This window comes from Trachypithecus francoisi, unplaced genomic scaffold, assembly GCF_009764315.1.
Source record: "Trachypithecus francoisi isolate TF-2019V2 unplaced genomic scaffold, Tfra_2.0 Lachesis_group16, whole genome shotgun sequence".
Lineage (NCBI taxonomy): Eukaryota > Metazoa > Chordata > Mammalia > Primates > Cercopithecidae > Trachypithecus > Trachypithecus francoisi.
In genome coordinates, this window is record NW_022681461.1 from 219,866 (window position 1) to 238,894 (window position 19,029).

Sequence of the window (19,029 nt, forward strand, 5' to 3'; positions counted from 1 at the left end):
TATTTTTTTTTCAGATTTTTAAAAATTGTTTTAATTTTAATTTTTTGTTGCTGTCGAGTCGGCGTCTCGCACCGTCGCGTGGGCTGGAGTGCAGTGGCGCAGCCTCGGCTCCCTGTAACCTCTGCCTCCCAGGTTCAAGCCATTCTCCTGCTTCAGCCACCTAGTAGCTGGGATTATAGGCACCCGCCACCACACCTGGCTAATTGTTTATATTTTTAGTGTAGATAGGGTTTCGCTATGTTGGCCAGGCTGGTCTCGAACTCCTGACCTTGTGATCCACCCACCTCGGCCTCCCAAAGTTTTTCAGAATGTTTTAGAAAACACTTCTACTAACCTTAAGCCTTTCTTTCAAACCCAGATCCCCTTACACACTGATCAGACGTAGCAAGTTTGCTGTCTATCTCCTCAGCCTCCCGTTTAAAGATTACACACTGCAGTCGGGTGGGTGCCAGATGAGGAAAGCGGAAGACGCAGATTCCCTCCCACGCAGTCTCAGGGCCAGTGGGAAGGAGGGTCCCGCCAAACTGTCTGGGCCACCCCCCAACTTTGGCTTCAGGACTGCAGAAGCATCTCCTACATTAGGCTGCATCCAGGAGAGAGGGACTAAGGGATTGCGTTTAGAAATAGGGGCAGGGGCTGAGTGTTGTTGGGCTTGTCAACGCGTAGGTGAGAGTGTTGACACACATCACTTCACACACCTGATGAAGGAAAGAGGAGACAGGCTAGGAACCTCAGGGGGCGGAGAGGCCGTTTGTCTCCCTTTCAGATGGGCCCAGACTACTACAAGTCTACATTTCAGTTGTCCAGTTTAAATTAGCAAGTAATGAAGTCACACAAGCAGAAGCTGCTGCTTGTGATTATAAGACCCTTAGAACTATCCCGCTGGACTTGAGAGGGCTAGAAGCCTGGTTCTCCTCTCTCTCGCGTCTTCTTTCATCTCTATCATGAGATATTGGCCTGCACATGTTGAAATTGTGAAAAGCGGCCGGGCGCAGTGGCTCAAGCCTGTAATCCCAGCACTTTGGGAGGCCGAGACGGGCGGATCACGAGGTCAGGAGTTCGAGACTATCCTGGCTAACACGGTGAAACCCCGTCTCTACTAAAAAATACAAAAAGCTAGCCGGGCGAGGTGGCTGGCGCCTGTAGTCCCAGCTACTCGGGAGGCTGAGGCAGGAGAATGGCGTAAACCCGGGAGGCGGAGCTTGCAGTGAGCTGAGATCCGGCCACTGCAGTCCAGCCGGGCGACAGAGCGAGACTCCGTCTCAAAAAAAAAAAAAAAAAAAAAAAAAGAAAGTGTGAAAAGCGTTGAGTCCATGAGAAGTACCAGCTTGATAAATGTAAGTCTGCATGATGCCTCCCGAGGATCTGTGTGAAAAGTAAACTTGCGGCCGGGTGCAGTGGCTCATGCCTGTAACCCCAGCACTTTGGGAGGCTGAGGCAGGCGGATCACCTGAGGTAGGGAGTTTGAGACCAGCCTGACCAATGTGGAGAAACCCTGACTCTACTAAAAATACAAAATTAGCCGGGCGTGGTGGCTCATGCCTGTAATCCCAGCTACTCTGAGGCAGCAGAATCGCTTGAACCTGGGTGGCTGAGGTTGTGGTGAGCCCAGATTGCGCCATTGCACTCCAGCCTGGGCAACAGGAGCGAAACTCCGTCTCAAAACAAAAATGTAAACTTGCTGTCTATGAGGGGAATTGGGATCTGCTCCCGTAAAATGGGAGGGGTGACCTGGGGGCTCTTCTTGTCCTTAACAGCAAGCAATTGCCTGTCCTCTGGGTTCCTTCCACCCCTGCAGCCTGCTGGAACCTGCTGTGGCAGCAGCATCTCGCGGGGCCGCTGAGTGCTGGGTTGTTCCATCCACAGCAAGATGGGCCATGCTGGTCAGGGCTCCACGGAGAAAGCACAAATAAATCAAACACCAGCTCCTACTTAAGATCTGATGAAATTCTCCATTTCCGCTCCAAATTGAATTCCTCCCGAAGGATGGGAGCAGCTCCTGGGAGTAATGAAGGCACTCCTTCCTCCTCTGCTAGAAACATGTTTTAGATTAACAGACGCAGCCTTCTAATCTGGGTGGGTAGGTAGGGTTCAGGAACAGCCTTGAGAAAGTGTTTTCAGACCAGACATGATATTTTTAATCTCGAGGGGCAAGGCGGCAGACGTGCAATACGCTTGGCCTCTGTGGCGGAGGCGGCCCCAGAGGTGGTCTCCTGGGGAAGAGTGACGACATGGAAGTGTGGCTGCAAGCCACTCCTCCTGCCACCTCCTTCTCCTCCACCACCTGGAGCCAAGAAGAATTTATGGTGGGGAACAGAAGCGAGAGGGCTTGTGCTTTTTGAGATTTGAAATATCACTTTCCTTCCCATCTCTTATTTGGGAAAAATAGTACACTCTGTGATTAAAAAAACAACAACAACAAAAAACCATGAAAGAAACGTTTTTAGGATGAAGATGTCATTGAAGTGATTATCTTCCATTCTCTGTAATGGTGATGAATCGACAGTCTGGCATTTGTAGAGGCATTTGACACCGACTCTTCCAGGGGAAGAAAAAGAAACAATTTTCCAGTGAACCTTGTCAGGGGGAAGACTGATCACCGGCAGGCCGGCTTGGACCCTGAGCACAGTTCCAAGAAGGCAGGGATGAGGAGGAGCCGGGCTGGGTGCAGGGATGAGGAGGAGCCGGGCTGGGTGCAGGGATGAGGAGGAGCGGGGCTGGGCCGGTGAGTCGAGGCTGAGGTAGGAGTGCAGTGTTCTACAGGTCCATTTCAAGGGTGGGCATGAGATAGATTATCTGTTGGGAAAGAAATACTTAACATTATTCCTTGAAGTGAGCTAAAGAAAATTACTTCTCTTCACTCACCGTTGAAAAAAAAGCAGTCTAAAAAAAGATAAGAGGTTAAATCTACTTAACATGAGAAATTCAGACATTTAGGATCCGAGGGAGGGAAGGAAATTCTCCTTGAAAGAATATTCTGTTGGTCCTTTTATGTCAGAATTTTGTCAGCAGCCTGTAAGAAAGGTTGTCAAAACCTCACTCCACGTGTTTGGTTTACTTTTAAAAAGAAGCCTTTTCCTTCCTAGGGAAATAGCCCCAGAGTATCCAGTAAGTCAAACCCAACCCCAGAGGCCAGACGGGCCCGGGAGGCTTTGGATTCAGGTTCCAGCCGGAAAGTCGCTCTTCAGGGAGAAGGTCATGTTTTCCAGACAGCGCGGTGTTTCTGTGGTTAACGCCCGTCCTCCTGAGCCGGAGGATGTTCGGGACGTTCCGGCTCGGCCTCCCGCAGAGGACGGTGGGAAATACACTGACCCCCGACTCAGAAGAAAGGATTGAGGGTGGCAAAGGGGAAGTTGAGGTGGAATTCCGGCCACGCTGGGCCTGTCCCAAGGCCCACAAGATGGACTGAGGCCAGGGTGGCGTCTCCGGAACACGGAAGGGTGGGGAGGGAAGTCTGGTGCAGACAGCAAGGACTGCTCGAGGGGAAAAATGAGAGGGTGGGAGAAACAAGTGCCGCCCCCCACACGGCTGCTCCTGTGCCTGCCTTCCGGCCCTCGCAGGCTTTTCTATCTGCATAAGCGGGGCCTGGAGAGGCTTCCGCGCCGGCACAGAAGAGCAGGCAGGTCCCCGGACAGTGGAGGCCTGTTCTCCAGGAAGTCTCGGAGCGGTTTCGCCGTCGTCCGCGCGCAGAAGCTTCCGGGCCGGAGTCCGCCCTCCAGTCTCTGGAAGGACGTGCGCGTCTGTCCCTCTGGCTGCAGGCCCTGCCCACGCAGGCTTGCCCTCCAGCCTCTTTATAAGGCCTGAAGTTACTTCTGTTTTGTTTTAGCCCAAAGGGTGAACTGCTGCCAGCAGTATGTCTGGAATGTTATTTACTTGGTACATTTCTGTGGCTTTTCTTTGTAGCATTGCACATGCCAGAGCCATTTACTGGAAAATGCCAGGTTGCACAGTTTGTCTTCTCGACGGGGTGACTTTCTCAGTTAGGGGAGTTGAGTTCCTGTGTCTCTCAGCTTCTTCCTTCCTTCCTTGTTTTTTTCCCCCTGGTTAGTGCTCTGAGCAATACTGTTGGTGCCTGTTGCATCGCACCCCTTTGTCCTGAGTGCCCCAACTCCACTGGTCATTTCTGGGGTTTCTGGTGTCCTCTTCGAGCGCCTGGCAGACGCTTTTTCGTTGGCACGCCTGCCCTGTTATGACTTCACATGAAAGCTGTCTGTTTTGGCAGACGTGACTCTCATGATTGCAGTTGAGCTCTGAGCTGCATGGGTGATGTTGTGTGAGGGAACTCGAGGTGGGATTTCTCCACTGGTGGCTGTGGGAGTGGAAGAAAAACCGGCGAGCCGTCTTGGCTTGTGCCGAGCTGACATGATAGCAAACAAATGACTTTTGAAGGGAGGAACCGGTGTGTACAGTTTCCCAGTTTGGAAGGTTTCGCAACTGTTTTTGTTCAACTGAAGGAGGAGAGAGTTTTTAAGGGCAAATTCTTCATTAGGAAGACTGTAAACAAGTGCTGGAAAAAGGATAATTGCTGAAGGAGGAGGCGTGGAAGGTATCTGATGGGCCTCTTTCGTCAGCTCCCCCTTTCCCATGTCATCTATGCAGTTTTAATGGTGGTATTTTGGGTTTTAACACAAGGTATGGAAAATGAGATTAGCTAAATCTCCCTGTCTGGTGCCAGTCCTGGGGCCGTTTGCACACCTGGGTGGGATAACTCCCTGCCTTCTTTCTCTCTCTCAGCATAATTTTGTTCTGTCGTGTGAGTCTATAAGCTCTTGCAGATACGACGGAAAAGCTTGGCCTTACATAGGCTCGGCCTTTATTCGGGCCTCCTGGAACCCTCAGCCATCCCCAGCAGCTGCTGGTATGTTAACATCAGAGCCGGCCCGGTGCAGAATGGAACATTTTTTGCTCCATTCTTCTTGGCTTTTTCTGTCCTTCTGTGCGACGTCTCAATTTGTCTGTAAGCTGCTCAGATTTTTGGCTGAAGGGTCTTCTTTGATCTCTCTCCTGACGGCATAAGCTTCACACTGTCACACCTGCTCTTCTTTTACAGTCCAGATTTCAGAGGAAATGCTTCTACTGCCTTGTAATTTTTTTTTTTTTTGAGTGTAAAACTTTGGTGCAGGTTACTTATTACAGGTAATAGCCGTTTCATGATGGAGAAAACTGCTTGGCAGAAACGGCCACCTGAACTGCAGCCAGAAACCTAAACTGCCGCTTTATTTATGTCTGAAAGCATCTAAGCCACAAGCCTATCAGTCATGATCTAGCACGCACATGATAATAACAGGCTCGCCAGGCTAGGAAAGCTGCCCCATGGGATGGCCGGGAGGACAGGCTCTAACAAGACTCTGTACATTTTCTCCCCCACCCTCCACAGCCCACACATCATGTTCCTCTCTCAGAGCATCTTGACAGGAGGGAGCCATCTCTGTGGGACCCGCCTCTGCCACGAAATTGCCCACGCCTGGTTTGGCCTAGCCCTCGGGGCCCGCGACTGGACGGAGGAGTGGCTGAGCGAAGGCTTTGCCTCTCACTTGGAGGATGTGTTTTGGGCTGCAGCACAGCAGGTGGGTTAAGGTGACCCTAAGCATCCCACTCCCCAGAGTCAAATTCCGTTTCTGGTCATTTGCTCACCCAACAGCTGTGGACTGAGGGCCTACTGTGCACTAGGCACAGACTTTGCTGGGGAGATGGCTGCATAAACAAGAGAGGGAAGCCCCCACTCCCCACAGGATGTGAAATCTAGAGGTGGGAGAGAGAGTAGACAAGTGGATCAGCAACGGGTCAAGTGTGGGAGGCCGGTCAGCTCTTTCTGTGAAGAGAAATGAGCCCCAGAGAGGGGCAGTGGGTCCTCTTGTAGAAGGCAGCAAGAGAAGGCCGTTCTGGTAAGGAGATATTTGAGCAGAGATGTGAAGAAAGGTCGTGCTATGGCATACTCAAGCACTTCTTTGTGGTTCTGATTGTGGTGACGTGTGTGTGCGTTGTGTGTGTGTGTGTGTGTGTTTTAAATAAAGAGGTTAAAACGTAAATCCAGAATCATCTCAGATGTCTGCTCACAAGTAATGAATGAAGAATGAAGCAGGGGTGATATAGATTAGGGAATGGTGAGGACTGTGGCAGACTGACAGCTGCTACTCAGCTCTAACCAGTTGTCATGGTGAAGGGAGGAGGGCTCAATATAACTTACACTATTAGTTTTTTAAGGTAATTTATAATTCTGGACTTTTATGTGAAGTTTACTAATTTAAAAATTACCATGCAAGACAAACATACCCAGAAGCCAGACCTGCTGCACACGCTCCCAGTTTGCAGCCTCTACCTTAAAGCATTGGCCATCAGTTCTAATGAGGATAATAAGCAGCTGAACTGCCTTGTGCTTACTTTCAAGTTCCTAATTTATTTATTTTATTTTATTTTATTTATTTTTTTAGACAGAGTCTTGCTCTGTCGCCCAGGCTGGAGTGCAGTGGCGCGATCTTGGCTCACTGCAACCTCCACCTCCTGGGTTCAAGCGATTCTTCTGCCTCAGCCTCCTGAGTAGCTGGGATGACAGGCACATGCCACCACACCTGGCTAATTTTTGTATTTTTAGTAGAGACAGAGTTTCACCATATTGGCCAGGATGGTCTCAAACTCCTGACCTCGTGATCTGCCCACCTTGGCCTCCCAAAGTGCTGGGATTACAGGCATGAGCCACCATGTCCAGCCTCAACTTCCTAATATTTGGGTCACTCTTTTTCCCCTGTCATCCTTGTCCCTTATACACTGTGCTATTTGGCATTTTCCAAAATTCCCGGGTTTGTGCATACCTGCATGATACTGTTCAAGGTCCTTTGTCTGTTGAAATCTTATTTATTTTTCACTAACCAGCTGGAGGTCACCTTCTCTAGATAGCCCAGACTGATTACCCGACTCACAATTCAGCACTGCCCTCCTATACACTGTGCGTTCTCACGATACGTGGTACTTACCTTTTTAAACTTACTGTTCTGTTTTCTTTTCCTTCTACTATGTCATTTCCTTATCCTCATACCTGGACTATGACTGCTTCAAATTGGAGCTGGGTCTTGCTTTTCTTACCCTGGCCATGGACCCAGCAGTGTTCTCATCAGTGTCTGCTGCCACATGGAGTCCTGTGAGGAGAGGCCACAAGATAGACACAGAAAAGGCTCTGGGCTCTGAGTCAGGAAGACTGACTTCCAGTCCTGGCTCTGCCGTTCACCGGCTCTGTGAGTGTAGGTCGGTTAGGTACCTCCCCAAACCTCCATTTCCCCATTTGTAGAATGGATATTAGAATGCCGAAGCTTGCAGGGTGAATGGGATCAGGTGTGAATGAGCTTAGCACCGTGCCTGACACGTGGAGAGTGTGCAAGAAATACCTGTTCCCATCCTCCTTGTGCTTCTCTCCGCCTTACACACAGGCACTCAGCAGGGGTTTAATGTGAATGTACCTCTGTCACCATCTCTTCCCTGGAGTGCCTCCCTTCTGAGACGATCCGATCTGAGCTGGTCCTGGAGTTGTCATGCGTTCCAGGCGTCTGATCATGACACCTCCGGCTTTGATCTCCTGCATCCCCAGAGTGCTCCTCCTTAGCCTTCCCTCTGCCTAGACTTCTAGGAGGTCACTCCTTAGTCTGCTGGCTTGGTCCTGCCTTTTGACTGATAAGTTTGCAAAGAGAAGTAAACACTAAATATCGTCAGAATTCCGAGGTAGGAGAGGACAGGCCTGGGCGGGCCCAGAAAGCCTTTGTGGAGCCGCTGGCTTCTGTTGTGAGCCTAAAGGGACAGCAGGAGCTGAGCTTTCTCTGTTGCTCCTTTCCTTTAACATGATAGGGGTCAGCCCGCTCGTCATCCTTGGAGGTCTGTGCAGTAACTCTTCAAGATGCGAAAACATGAACACCCCTGAGGCAAAATGGCCATTCTAGATTCCAGCACAAAGTCTGAAACGTTTCCAGAGCACGTCCGCCAGGCTGACCTCTCCCTTCAGTGGCGAGACTGAGTTGTTGCTGGCCGTGGCGAGTGCCTGCCTCAGACCATCCAGGGAGTGGGGGAGCACCCTGTGGGGCAGGGGTGGGTGTGCCACCTCCTGGGCTGCTCTTGGCCAGCAGGCCCCACCAGAGACCAGGGATGAGGATACAGGGTGACAGGGGTCACCGGGGTCACTTTGCTGCCTGGGAGACTGTGCCCTGTAGTACTGAGCAGTAGAAAGCATGGCAGGGCTGGGGTGGGGTGCGGGGACGTGTGAAATCCCAAGGAGGTGGAGACCACCATCCACTCAGAGAGGCATCCGCAGGGATTTGTGAATTGAGTCAGTCGCAAGGTTGGATGGTGTAACTTGTCATCCACCTGGAGAAAGTCTAAATGCCTTCACAGACATATTAGTGTGCTTGGACTGCTGTAATAAATACCAGAGACTGGGTGACTTAAGCAACAGACGTTTATTTCTCACGGTTCTGGAGGCTGGAAGTCCAAGACCAAGGTGCCCAGAGGGTTGGTTTTTGGTGAGGTCCCTCACTCTTCCTTGCTTGCAGACGGCCACAAGCTGCTCTTTCTCTGCGTTCTCACATGGCCTTTCCTCTGTGCCTGCAGAGAGAAAGAACACTCTGTTAGCTCTTCCTCTGCTTAGAAGAACACCAGCCCTGTCGGATTAGGGCCCCACTCATGACTTACTTAACCTTAATGACCTCCTTGAAGGCCCTGTCTCCAAATACAGTCACACTGGGGTAAGGCCTTCAACACGTATATTTTGCAGAGACACAGTTTAGTCCATAACAGCAGGCACATGGGGTCTGAGGATCATCCGGCCTCGGCCAGCTTCCCTGCGCCTCACTCCCTCCCAGCACGGTCGTCCGCACTGGGTCTGAGGATCATCCGGCCTGGGCCAGCTTCCCTGCGCCTCACTCCCTCCCAGCACGGTCGTCTGCAGGCACATGGGGTCTGAGGATCATCCGGCCTCGGCCAGCTTCCCTGCGCCTCACTCCCTCCCAGCACGGTCGTCTGCACTGGGTCTGACATATGCCTTGCCATTCTCTAAGCACATCACATCCTTGCCTGGCCCGACGTGCCTTGCAAGTGCTTTCCCTCTTCCCGAAATCCCTCCTCCCCGGCCAACTCCTGCTTCCCTGAGCACCAGCGCTGTCAACACCCCCTCCTCAGGAAGCCCTGGTGGGCAAGGGGGCATCTGGGTTCTCCCATCACCTCTCCCGTCACCCGCTCTCTGATGTTAGTTTTCCTGCCATCGCTCCCTCCCCTGGCTGCTCCCCCAGGCCCTGTCTCTGTTGTCCCCAGGGCCTGGCAGAGACTCAGTAAATATCTGTTGAAGGAATTATCAGGAACGTTTGATTTCCAGAAACACCGTGGATAGACGTCTTCCCTCCCCGGTGGGTGCTCTGCTGCCCGCCCTCCCTCACAGAGGTCCAGGCCATGTGGCCCAGTGAGCACACCAGGGACAGCAGCTGGTTCTGACTCAGTAGGGCAGAGTGTGATGGCCTCCCCTCCCCCAGAATGAGTCCAGGCAGCACTTCTAGTTATGTGCACACAGAACCATCTGGGTTGCATTAGCAGGCCCCGCTGGAAACGGTCCTTAGCAAAATTGAGGGCTGGGGAACATCCGAGGGGAACGGTGGGGCCTTCCCTCCTGTGCAGAAAGACAAAGCAGGAAAAGAGGACAGATCCAAGTGGAAATGGCCACAAGGGAAGCCCACTCTGTCCAGACCAGGTGTGTGTTGGTGGGACGGGTGGGTTCGCGAACCAGGTGACCTCTGCCGAACAGCAGGCCGGCTCCACTGCCAGCAGCACAAGCGAGCCTGCGCGGTTGGTTTGCTGTTTTAGGCACTAAGAGGCTCCGGTGGCCTTTAGGGTTCTGATGGAAGCAGGGGGAGAGCAGGGGGCAGGCTACGTTGTCCCCCATTGAAACCAAGCGAGCCATTTCACCGGGACCACAACAGTGACGGTGTTTTGTGCATGTGTGTCTGTGTCTGTGTCTGAGCAGCTGACCCCCCACGAGGCCCGGGAGCAGCAGGAACTGAGGGCCTGCCTGCGCTGGCGTCGCCTCCAGGATGAGATGCAGAGCTCCCCCGAGGAGATGCAGGTGTTAAGGTAAAACTGCACTGTGACCCGCAGCCCCTCTCATTCCCCGCCTTCTTTCCTTCAAGACATCTCCCTGCCAACTGATGACATCTGCTGGGTTTCCTTTTTAAATCAAGCCGGGCGGGCTTCTCGTCCCCCCAGGTGGGAGGGTCACGTTCTAAGTCTTTCAGGGTGCGTGTTTTGATTTGCCTTCCGACATTTTCCTGGTGACTGTTTAGGAAAAAACTAGCATGAGGCCATTTCCGGGGGTCAGATCCTCCGTGTGAAGTTCTAATAGTCACTTGATGTGGTGGCTGCGGACGGGGCTGGGGTTTGGCAGCCTGGCAGACAGTAACCCTATAAAGCCAAAGGGGAAAAAAAATCTTTAGGAAAATATTGATTCCTAAGTGTTCAGTGGTCACAGATGTGTGTGTCCATGGGCCCTTTTGTGTCCACCGCAGCCCAGCAGGGAGCCTCTGGTGCCCCCCGTGCAGTAGGATTCCATGGCCAGCTCCTGAGTTTTGTTTGTGGACTGTGGCTTGTGGCATGTGCAGGATTATTTCGTGCCGTTTTTCCACGTGTGTCCTTCTCTGCTTCGCTCCTTTTCTTTGCGAAATGGTTGTCTGAAACCTGGTGCCTAGGCTCCGCGAGCCCTGCGGTTGCTGTGGCAACAGAAGCCTCCGTCCGCCCCTCCTCTTGACTAGAGTCAGATGCTTGGAATCTGGCATCAAACAGGTGGGGAGGGATGGCCATCCAGGAACTGCTCCTCTCCTCGCCCCTTTTTTTTAAGATGGTGTCTCACTCTGTCACCCGGGCTGGAGTGCAGTGGCGGATCTCTGCTCACTCCAACTCCTAAATTCAAGTGATTCTCCTGCCTCAGCCTCCCGAGTGGCTGGGATTACAGGCGCCCACCATCACGCTCAGCTATTTATTTATTTATTTTTGTATTTTTAGTAGAGATGAGGTTTCACCATGTTGGCTGGGCTGGTCTTAAACTCCTGGACCTCAGATGATCTTCCCACCTTGGCCTCCCAAAGTGCTGAGAGTACCTTCCCGGGCAGAAGCCTGCCTTGGATGGTTCTGCTTTTTGGTTTGTTTTTAAACGAACATCCGCACTTCGCCTGTGACTGAAGCCTAACTCAAATGCACCCCAGGGGGAGAGCTGGCTGGGACTCCTGTGCAGCACTGCAGAGCGTCGGGTGTGGCAAGCTGCACCCTTCCCACGGCAAAGTCCCCTGCGCTTGCACGCTAAGGCGGCCTCCCAAGTTGACTCATCCATTGTTTCGGAAAGGCAGATCTAGTGGAGGGAAGTGGAGCGGGCCAGGAGCCAGGAGACCTGTGTTCCTGCCTCAAAGCCACTGTTCCAGCATCTGTTCCCTCGGCCAATGCTGACTGAGCCAGGCAGGACAGCTGCCCCTGTGGCCACCGTGGACACGGCCCCTACTCTCATGGAGCTTCCACTTAGCAGGGACATCGCTGCATGTACTGGCCGGTCACAGGTGGTGTGCAGCGCGGTGAGCGGACCGCTCATTGATGTCCATACTGACTGGAGGGTGGCACATCAGGAGGTGGGGAATTTCTCTCTGAAAATGAGCTGCCTTGTACGTAGCCTGGCTGAGGTGGGAAAAGCCTTAGTGTGCCTTAGGGATAGAAGGAAGGGCAGTGTGGCTGGAAAGGGGACTGAGGGCCGGGGCAAGAGAGGCAGGCAGGAGCCAGGTCACACGAGCCTTTCTCCAGGTTCTCAGAAGCTGCTCCAGGACCTTCAGCAGGCAGGTGGTGTGATCCGCTCAGTGTTTGTGCGGTGCTGCTGTGTGGAGAGCACCACAGGCAGCCCACGGAAAGCCAGCAGAACGGTTGCAGCCTTGCAGTCGTCCATGCGAGAGGCCCTGGGGTGCCGGTGACAGAGGCAAGACGCAGACCCATTTGGAATGTGTTTTGGCCATGGAACCAGCAGGCCTTGGTTGATTGAATGTGGAGAAGAGGAAAATGAATGTATCCAGAATGACTTGGAGGTTTTTTTGAGCTGAACAGTTGGGTAGATGGTGATCCCATGTATGTGATGGTAAAGACGTGGGGAGGAGCTTGGAAGGAAAGTGAAGTTTCCAGCTTTGCATGTGTTAAGTTTGTGATGACCAACAGATATTCAATAGGATGAACTTTGGAGACTGCAGGTCAGGAGCTCACTGGAGAGACTGGAACATTCAGCCTATAAAACCCCTTAAATCTTGAACACAGTGAAATCCCAGGGAGAGAGGAGACTGAGAGAAGAGGTCAGGAGGAAGAGGGGGGCCAACAGAGGGATCTAGGGAAACCGTTAAGTGTTTCCCCAGAGAAAATCAGGGCACCGGGGCCATGGAAGCCAGAAAAGAAGCTGAGGCAAGCAGGTGGGAGTGGCTGATGCTGGAAGCTGCCTGGGGGATGAAGAGGAGTGAAAGAGAGAGAAGTGGGACTACAAGGCTGGTGGAGAAGGAAGCCAGGCTGCAGTGGACAGGAAGTGGGGCTGGTGACTGTAGGCTCTGTGAGAGGGGTTGTGCTGGCCCAGGAAGCAGAACTGGAAAGGCAGCAGAGGAACGTGAGGGCCAGAGGGGTTTGCTTTCAGGTAGGGCGCCCAGGAGCATGCTTACTGTGCCTTACTGAGCCACCTCACTGTGCAGATCCCTTCACCCCGCAAAGGCTCAGGCCCTCCACCTAAGAGGTCATCTCCATTCTCCACGTCTCTAAGTCCCTTTGATCCCCTTGGTTCTGCATAACCATAGTCCTTCAGTGGGGGGTAGAAGTATCATAATGAAGATGAGTTTTGATGAACTGTGTTTCCAACTTGTAAGCCAGTCAGACCGCACCCTGGGAAGTCGGTTCACACACGAGGAGGGCCTCATCTCTGGCTTCCCTGGAGCCTGAGTCACCCCAGCTTCTGATGGCCAAGATCTTTTCCTTTGTGTGTGGAGCTGGGAGAACAATCTAGTATTTTTAGACCTTTGTGCTAGACGGCTTTTTACGGCATTTGCTTTTCTTTGTCTTAGTATTCAGAAATTTTGTTTGCCTAAATTTAGGCTAACCATGAATTGACTGCATTTGAAAGGCTTATTGCACATCAGTAAGGAAAATACTGTTATCAGATGCACTTACAATGAGGAGGAAATGTTTCCGAACCTGCCCTGAATTATATAGTCTAAGTCTCGTTTACTCCCATCCCCTAGAATTCTCCCTTAAATGGACTCAGAGAACCTGGAAATTATTGAAAGTAAAAGGAAGAACCAGACTTGTAAAAATGTGTTCTCAGATTTTGTTTTCAACGAGACCTTGGGAAAGAAGTCCCTTAAAAACAATCAGAGATGCTATCTTGTTTTTTCTTTCAAGATGCCCCATGGTCTTGAAATGATGGACCAGAACAATGTAAAAGTCTGAGTTTATGTCTCAACAGGTTTCCACATGTTACTGGACGCAGTGGAAACTTCTCTTTGCCACATTGTTCAACATGTCTGACCACTCTCTCCTAAAAATGCTTTCTCCTTAAAGCACTTTCTCCCCCGGCTTCTGTGTATCTTACTCTCCTTGCGTTCCCTCTGCCTCTGTGGCCAGTCCTTCCTCACCTCTCCTGCTGGCAGGTTAACAGTCTCCACTTCAATGGCCCAAGGCTCAGAAAGACTGAATAAGATGTCTAACCTCCGGCTCACATTGTCTTCTCCGCACTGCTGCTGTTACAGAGGTCTCCAGCGCCTTCCCTCTCCTGTGCAAAATGGCAACTCTTAAGGAAAAACTCATTGCACCAGTTGCGGAAGAAGAGGCAACAGTCCCAAACAAGAAGATCACTGTAGTGGGTGTTGGACAAGTTGGTATGGCGTGTGCTATCAGCATTCTGGGAAAGTCTCTGGCTGATGAACTTGCTCTTGTGGATGTTTTGGAAGATAAGCTTAAAGGAGAAATGATGGATCTGCAGCATGGGAGCTTATTTCTTCAGACGCCTAAAATTGTGGCAGATAAAGATTATTCTGTGACTGCCAATTCTAAGATTGGTAACTGCAGGAGTCCGTCAGCAAGAAGGGGAGAGTCGACTCAATCTGGTGCAGAGAAATGTTAATGTCTTCAAATTCATTATTCCTCAGATTGTCAAGTACAGTCCTGATTGCATCATAAGTGTGGTTTCCAACCCAGTGGACATTCTTACATATGTTACCTGGAAACTAAGTGGATTACCCAAACACCGCGTGATTGGAAGTGGATGTAATCTGGATTCTGCTAGATTTTGCTACCTTATGGCTGAAAAACTTGGCATTCATCCCAGCAGCTGCCATGGGTGGATTTTGGGGGAACATGGCGACTCAAGTGTGGCTGTGTGGAGTGGCGTGAATGTGGCAGGTGTTTCTCTCTAGGAATTGAATCCAGAAATGGGAACTGACAATGATAGTGAAAAGTGGAAGGAAGTGCATAAGATGGTGGTTGAAAGTGCCTATGAAGTCATCAAGCTAAAAGGATATACCAACTGGGCTATTGGATTAAGTGTGGCTGATCTTATTGAATCCATGTTGAAAAATCTATCCAGGATTCATCCCGTGTCAACAATGGTAAAGGGGATGGATGGCATCGAGAATGAAGTCTTCCTGAGCCTTCCGTGTATCCTCAATGCCCGAGGATTAACCAGCGTTATCAACCAGAAGCTAAAGGATGATGAAGTTGCTCAGCTCAAGAAAAGTGCAGATACCCTGTGGGACATCCAGAAGGACCTAAAAGACCTGTGACTACTGGGCTCTAGGCTATAGAAATTTAAAAACTACAATGGTATTAACTCTGAGCCTTTAGTTTTCATCCGTGTACATGGATCGCAGTTTGCTTTGATCTTCTTCAATATGTGAATTTGGGCTCACAGAATCAAAGCCTATGCTTGGTTTAATGCTTGCAATATGAGCTCTTGAACAAATAAAATTAACTATTGTAGTGTGAAAAAAAAAAAAAAAGATGTCTAACCTCCTCTGGCTGATAGAGAAGAGAACAGGGATTTAAACCCAAGGACTGAAACTCTTCTGTTTCCCTATACCGTATTCTTGTCTTCAGGGAACGGAGAGAGCATTTAGTTGCATTTAAAACAAAACAAAACAACAGCCTGCAGGTATCTTGGGCTCTGGAAGGACATACAGGTCAGGGTGAAATGTATGCTTAGTCCAGGCGTCTTTTGTCTTTTAACACATGAATCATGTGTCTTATTATTTTAAAAGATACTGAGAAAAAGGAAAACTCAACATTCTCTTGGTTATAGATAGTGGAGCATTAACAAAGTGAGAAGAGAAAAACTAAAATTTTGTTTGGCAATGACTTATGACTTTTAGTAATTGATAAGAACAGCTTTCCATTTGTGCCTTCCATCCATCCACTGAGTCGCGGGTCTCACCAAATGTTTCTGCTTTTCTTTTCTTTTTTTTTTTGACACAGTCTTGCTCTGTTGCCCAGGCTGGAGTGCAGTGGCATGATCTCTGCTCATTGCAACCTCTGCCTTCTGGGTTCAAGGGATTCTCCTGCCTCAGCCTCCCAAGTAGCTGGGACTATAGGCAGGTGCCACCATGCCTGGCTCATTTTTGTATTTTTAGTAGAGACGGGGTTTCACCATGTTGGCCAGGCCGGTCTCGAACTCCTGACCTCAAGTGATCTGCCTGCCTCGGCCTCCCAAAGTGCTGGGATTACAGGCGTGAGCCACTGTGTCCGGCCCAGATGTTTCTTAGATTGACTTTGTTGTGTTTCCTTTGCTTCAGATGTGTCTGAGATTGACTTGCTTGTAAGTCATTCGTTTCAGGTTTCTTGTGTTTTCCTGGCCTTCTCAGCCTCCATTGACTGGATAGCCTGTAATGTGGCTACAGGCTTCTGAGGCAAGACGATTTGCTCAGTTTCAAAATGTTAGGGATCACAGGCCACTTTTCATTTGTTAATTATTGAAGATGTCTTTTCCACACATGAGACCCCAGGGACTCTCCCAGACTCTTCCTCTCCTCTCTGGTACTGGGCAGAACTCTTCTCCAAGCAAAGTCTGCTTTCAGTGTTCCTTTCTGTCCTGCCACTGCTTAGCTCTCTCCTGTCATCCGTCCCCTGCCTACAAGGTCCCCTCCTGACCTGTGCAGCAGTGGTGGCTCTAGCCAGAGATGCACAGGGCTTCTAAGAGGCTCGCCATGCCTCCTGTCTGCAGGGTGCAGTTGGATTCCGGCAGCTTCTGCCTAAGTGCTTTCAGTTAGCGCACTCTGACAGGCCCCAGGGATGGAAGAGCTAAGGTGGCAGGGTCAGAAGAAATCTCTGTTGGTTTTTATCGTTTGTGATTTATTGTGTCTTCCCTTTTTTTCTGGATTCATTGTTAAAGTCAAGCTCCTGCTGAGAAAAACATTAAAATGTATTGCTTTAAGGAGGTGCTGACAGGCAGGAGTCTATGGAACTCTTAATCTTCGCTGCTGCCTCCACTTTGAGACAATACCAGATAAATGCCGGCATCTTTCCCTAACCTTCCTCCTGAGTGCCTCATCCCTTGATCACAAAAACATCCCGTAATAATCGGGGAAAAACCCCAAGTATGTAACCCTGTCCATGGCCAAGATAAAGTCTGCGTGCCACAAGCGTTGTGAATTTGTATGATGCCTAAGCACTGTACATTCCACTTAAACTAGGAAGCCTTTTTTATTTTATTTTATTTTATTTTTTTATTATTATTATTTTTTTGGAGACGGAGTCTCGCTCTGTCCCCCAGGCTGCGGTGCAGTGCAGTGCCGCGATCTCAGCTCATCACAAGCTCCACCTCCCGGGTTCACGCCATTCTCCTGCCCCAGCCTCCCGAGTAGCTGGGACTACAGGCACCTGCCACCGCACCCAGCTAGTTTTTGTGTGTGTGTGTTTTTAATAGAGATGGGGTTTCACCCTTTTAGCCAGGATGGTCTCGATCTCCTGACCTCGTGATCTGCCCGCCTGGGCCTCCAGAAGCGCTGGGACTACAGGCTGAGCCGCCGCGCCCGGCAGGAAGACGCTTTTTTATTAAGTCTTCTGTGTGTAAACCTTCTCCATATACTTGAAGTTTTCACCTCTCAAATTTTGCTCAAAATTTTTATTTCTAATCCCCAAAGAACACAGCAGTCTTTTCCACCTGCGTGTGGGGACACGTGTATCCGCAGGGACACCAGCCTGCCTCATGGGAAAGCTCTCCTTGGAGCATCCCTGGGTGCAGTCATATACTCGCTTCCAGCCCCCGGGTCGCCTTCCTCTGCTGCTCCTCTCTCTCGAGATGGGAAGCCTCTAGCAGGGCCAAGAATAAATCCTTTTACTCTTCCTGGGCCAGCTCCCTTCTCCCAGGCCTTCAGTGTTTGTTCCAGACCTTCCTGTTCCCCCGCCTTCTCTTGCCTCCTGCTCTGCTGGGAAAATGGAGGCCATCAGCCATGTTCTTCTTTTGATTCTGTAAACACAGCTACATCCGCATCTACCCCGACCTCTCAGATGCCCAAGTGACATCCTGTCTGCCTTGATATGGCTAAAGATGAGTTGCTAGTTTCAGGGTAGAGCTAGAAGGGCGTGTGGCTTGACACAGTTTCACAGAATTGAACCCTCTGCCCTTGAGGAAGAAGGGGAGGGAGGAATGGGAAAACGAGGCACTCATCACTTTGGACCGTGTCCTGTCAGGGAGGACAGTAGTTCTTTGGGGGCACCCACAGGCATGACGGTGGTGAAAGCCTAGAATAAGTGTCCAGTCACCTTTGTGTGTCACTGGAGCACCTTGGAGCTTTCTTTTTGATGGGATTACCTGGGTGGGGTCTTGTTGCCTACCAAGAAGGGCAGGCAGTCCTTTTTAATTCTCTTGATGAAAGCCAGCCATATCCTTCTATTTTAATATGACATTCATACCTGAATTTAATTAGCTACATTTTTATTGATTCATACCATCTTATTTTTAAATTGAAAGCTTGCGGGCTTCGAGGAAGAGTCTGGTAAGGAGACAGGAAAATCTCAGTTTCATCTGCTTTGGTGGGGCAAGCTCCAAAAGGGAAATGTCCCGGGGCCCCTGCCCAGTGCACCAGCTACCTGGGGCCCTCCTCCACCAGGACCTGGCTCAGTTGCCACCCACGGTCCTCTGTCCTCAGCCCTCCCTCCCTTTCCTCTCCCTCTCTCTGCTAACTATGCTCACACTTCTCCCATCTTTTTTTTTTGAGACAGAGTCTGGCTCTGTTGCTCAGGCTGGAGTTCAGTGGCGCAACTTCGGCTCACTGCAACCTCTGCCTCCTGGGCTCAGGTGATCCTGTCACCTCAGCTTCACGAGTAGCTGGGACCACAGGGGCGAGCCACCGTGCCCGGCCTCTCCTATCCATGATAATCTCTTCTTTAAACTGCTGCACACTCATCTAATTAGCCAAACACTTGTCTCCATTCCCACAGCTCTTAAAACTGCCAGTCCTCTGGAATCTGCTTCCTGCTCTCACCGGTGTAGGGAAACTGTTTTTTCCTTGGCTCATTGTATCCTGACAGTCACCAGATTCTGGAAGCAGATTTTATTTTTAATCTTATGAGACGCCTCTGCTTTGTTTGGTGCTGTTGACAGCTCTTCTGGAAGTTTCTGTCACTGGCTTTTGTGGCAGTCCCTCGCCTGACTCTTCTTGCCCCTCTGTCATTCCTCCTCCATCTCCTTCAAGGTCTGCCCTTTGCCTGCCCGCGTCTTCAGAGCTGGTCTTCCTCAGGCCTCCACACTCAGCTGCGTGTCCTCCCAGAGTGGTCTCATCTGAACCCCCATCTTAGGTGGGGTTCCCCAGGTGCAGACCCTGACGCAAGGCATATGGGACAGAGATTGATGAGGAATTGTTCCGATGCAGGTTGGCTGTCCCTGCCCAAATCTCATGTTGGATTGTAATCCCCAGTGGTGGAGCTGGGGCCTGGCGGGAGGTGGTTTCTCATGGTTTAACACCATCCCCCTTGGTGCTGTGGTCACAATCGTGCGTGAGTTCTCACAAGCTC

The 19,029-nt window shown here is 50.7% G+C and overlaps 1 protein-coding gene and 1 pseudogene across 30 annotated transcripts in view; both read left to right on the top strand.

Annotated features, from left to right (window-relative positions):
* The window catches only part of AOPEP (aminopeptidase O (putative)), a 378,597-nt gene that overhangs the window by 198,204 nt on the left and 161,364 nt on the right, over positions 1–19,029 (top strand). For 26 of the 29 annotated variants that reach the window (XR_004443283.1, XR_004443284.1, XR_004443285.1 and 23 more), the window contains exons 6-7: positions 5,378–5,567; positions 9,992–10,098. The exons of the other annotated variants lie outside the window; for them this stretch is intronic. Coding sequence is in view for 17 of the 26 variants with exons in the window: in XM_033236603.1 (XP_033092494.1) it covers positions 5,378–5,567; positions 9,992–10,098 (297 nt within the window). In the remaining 9 variants the exon portion in view is untranslated. The remainder of the gene's footprint in view (positions 1–5,377; positions 5,568–9,991; positions 10,099–19,029) is intronic. 29 annotated transcript variants of the gene reach the window in all.
* Positions 12,856–15,020, top strand: LOC117098265 (annotated as a pseudogene). The gene has a single exon (XR_004443292.1). The product of XR_004443292.1 is annotated as an L-lactate dehydrogenase B chain-like (transcript).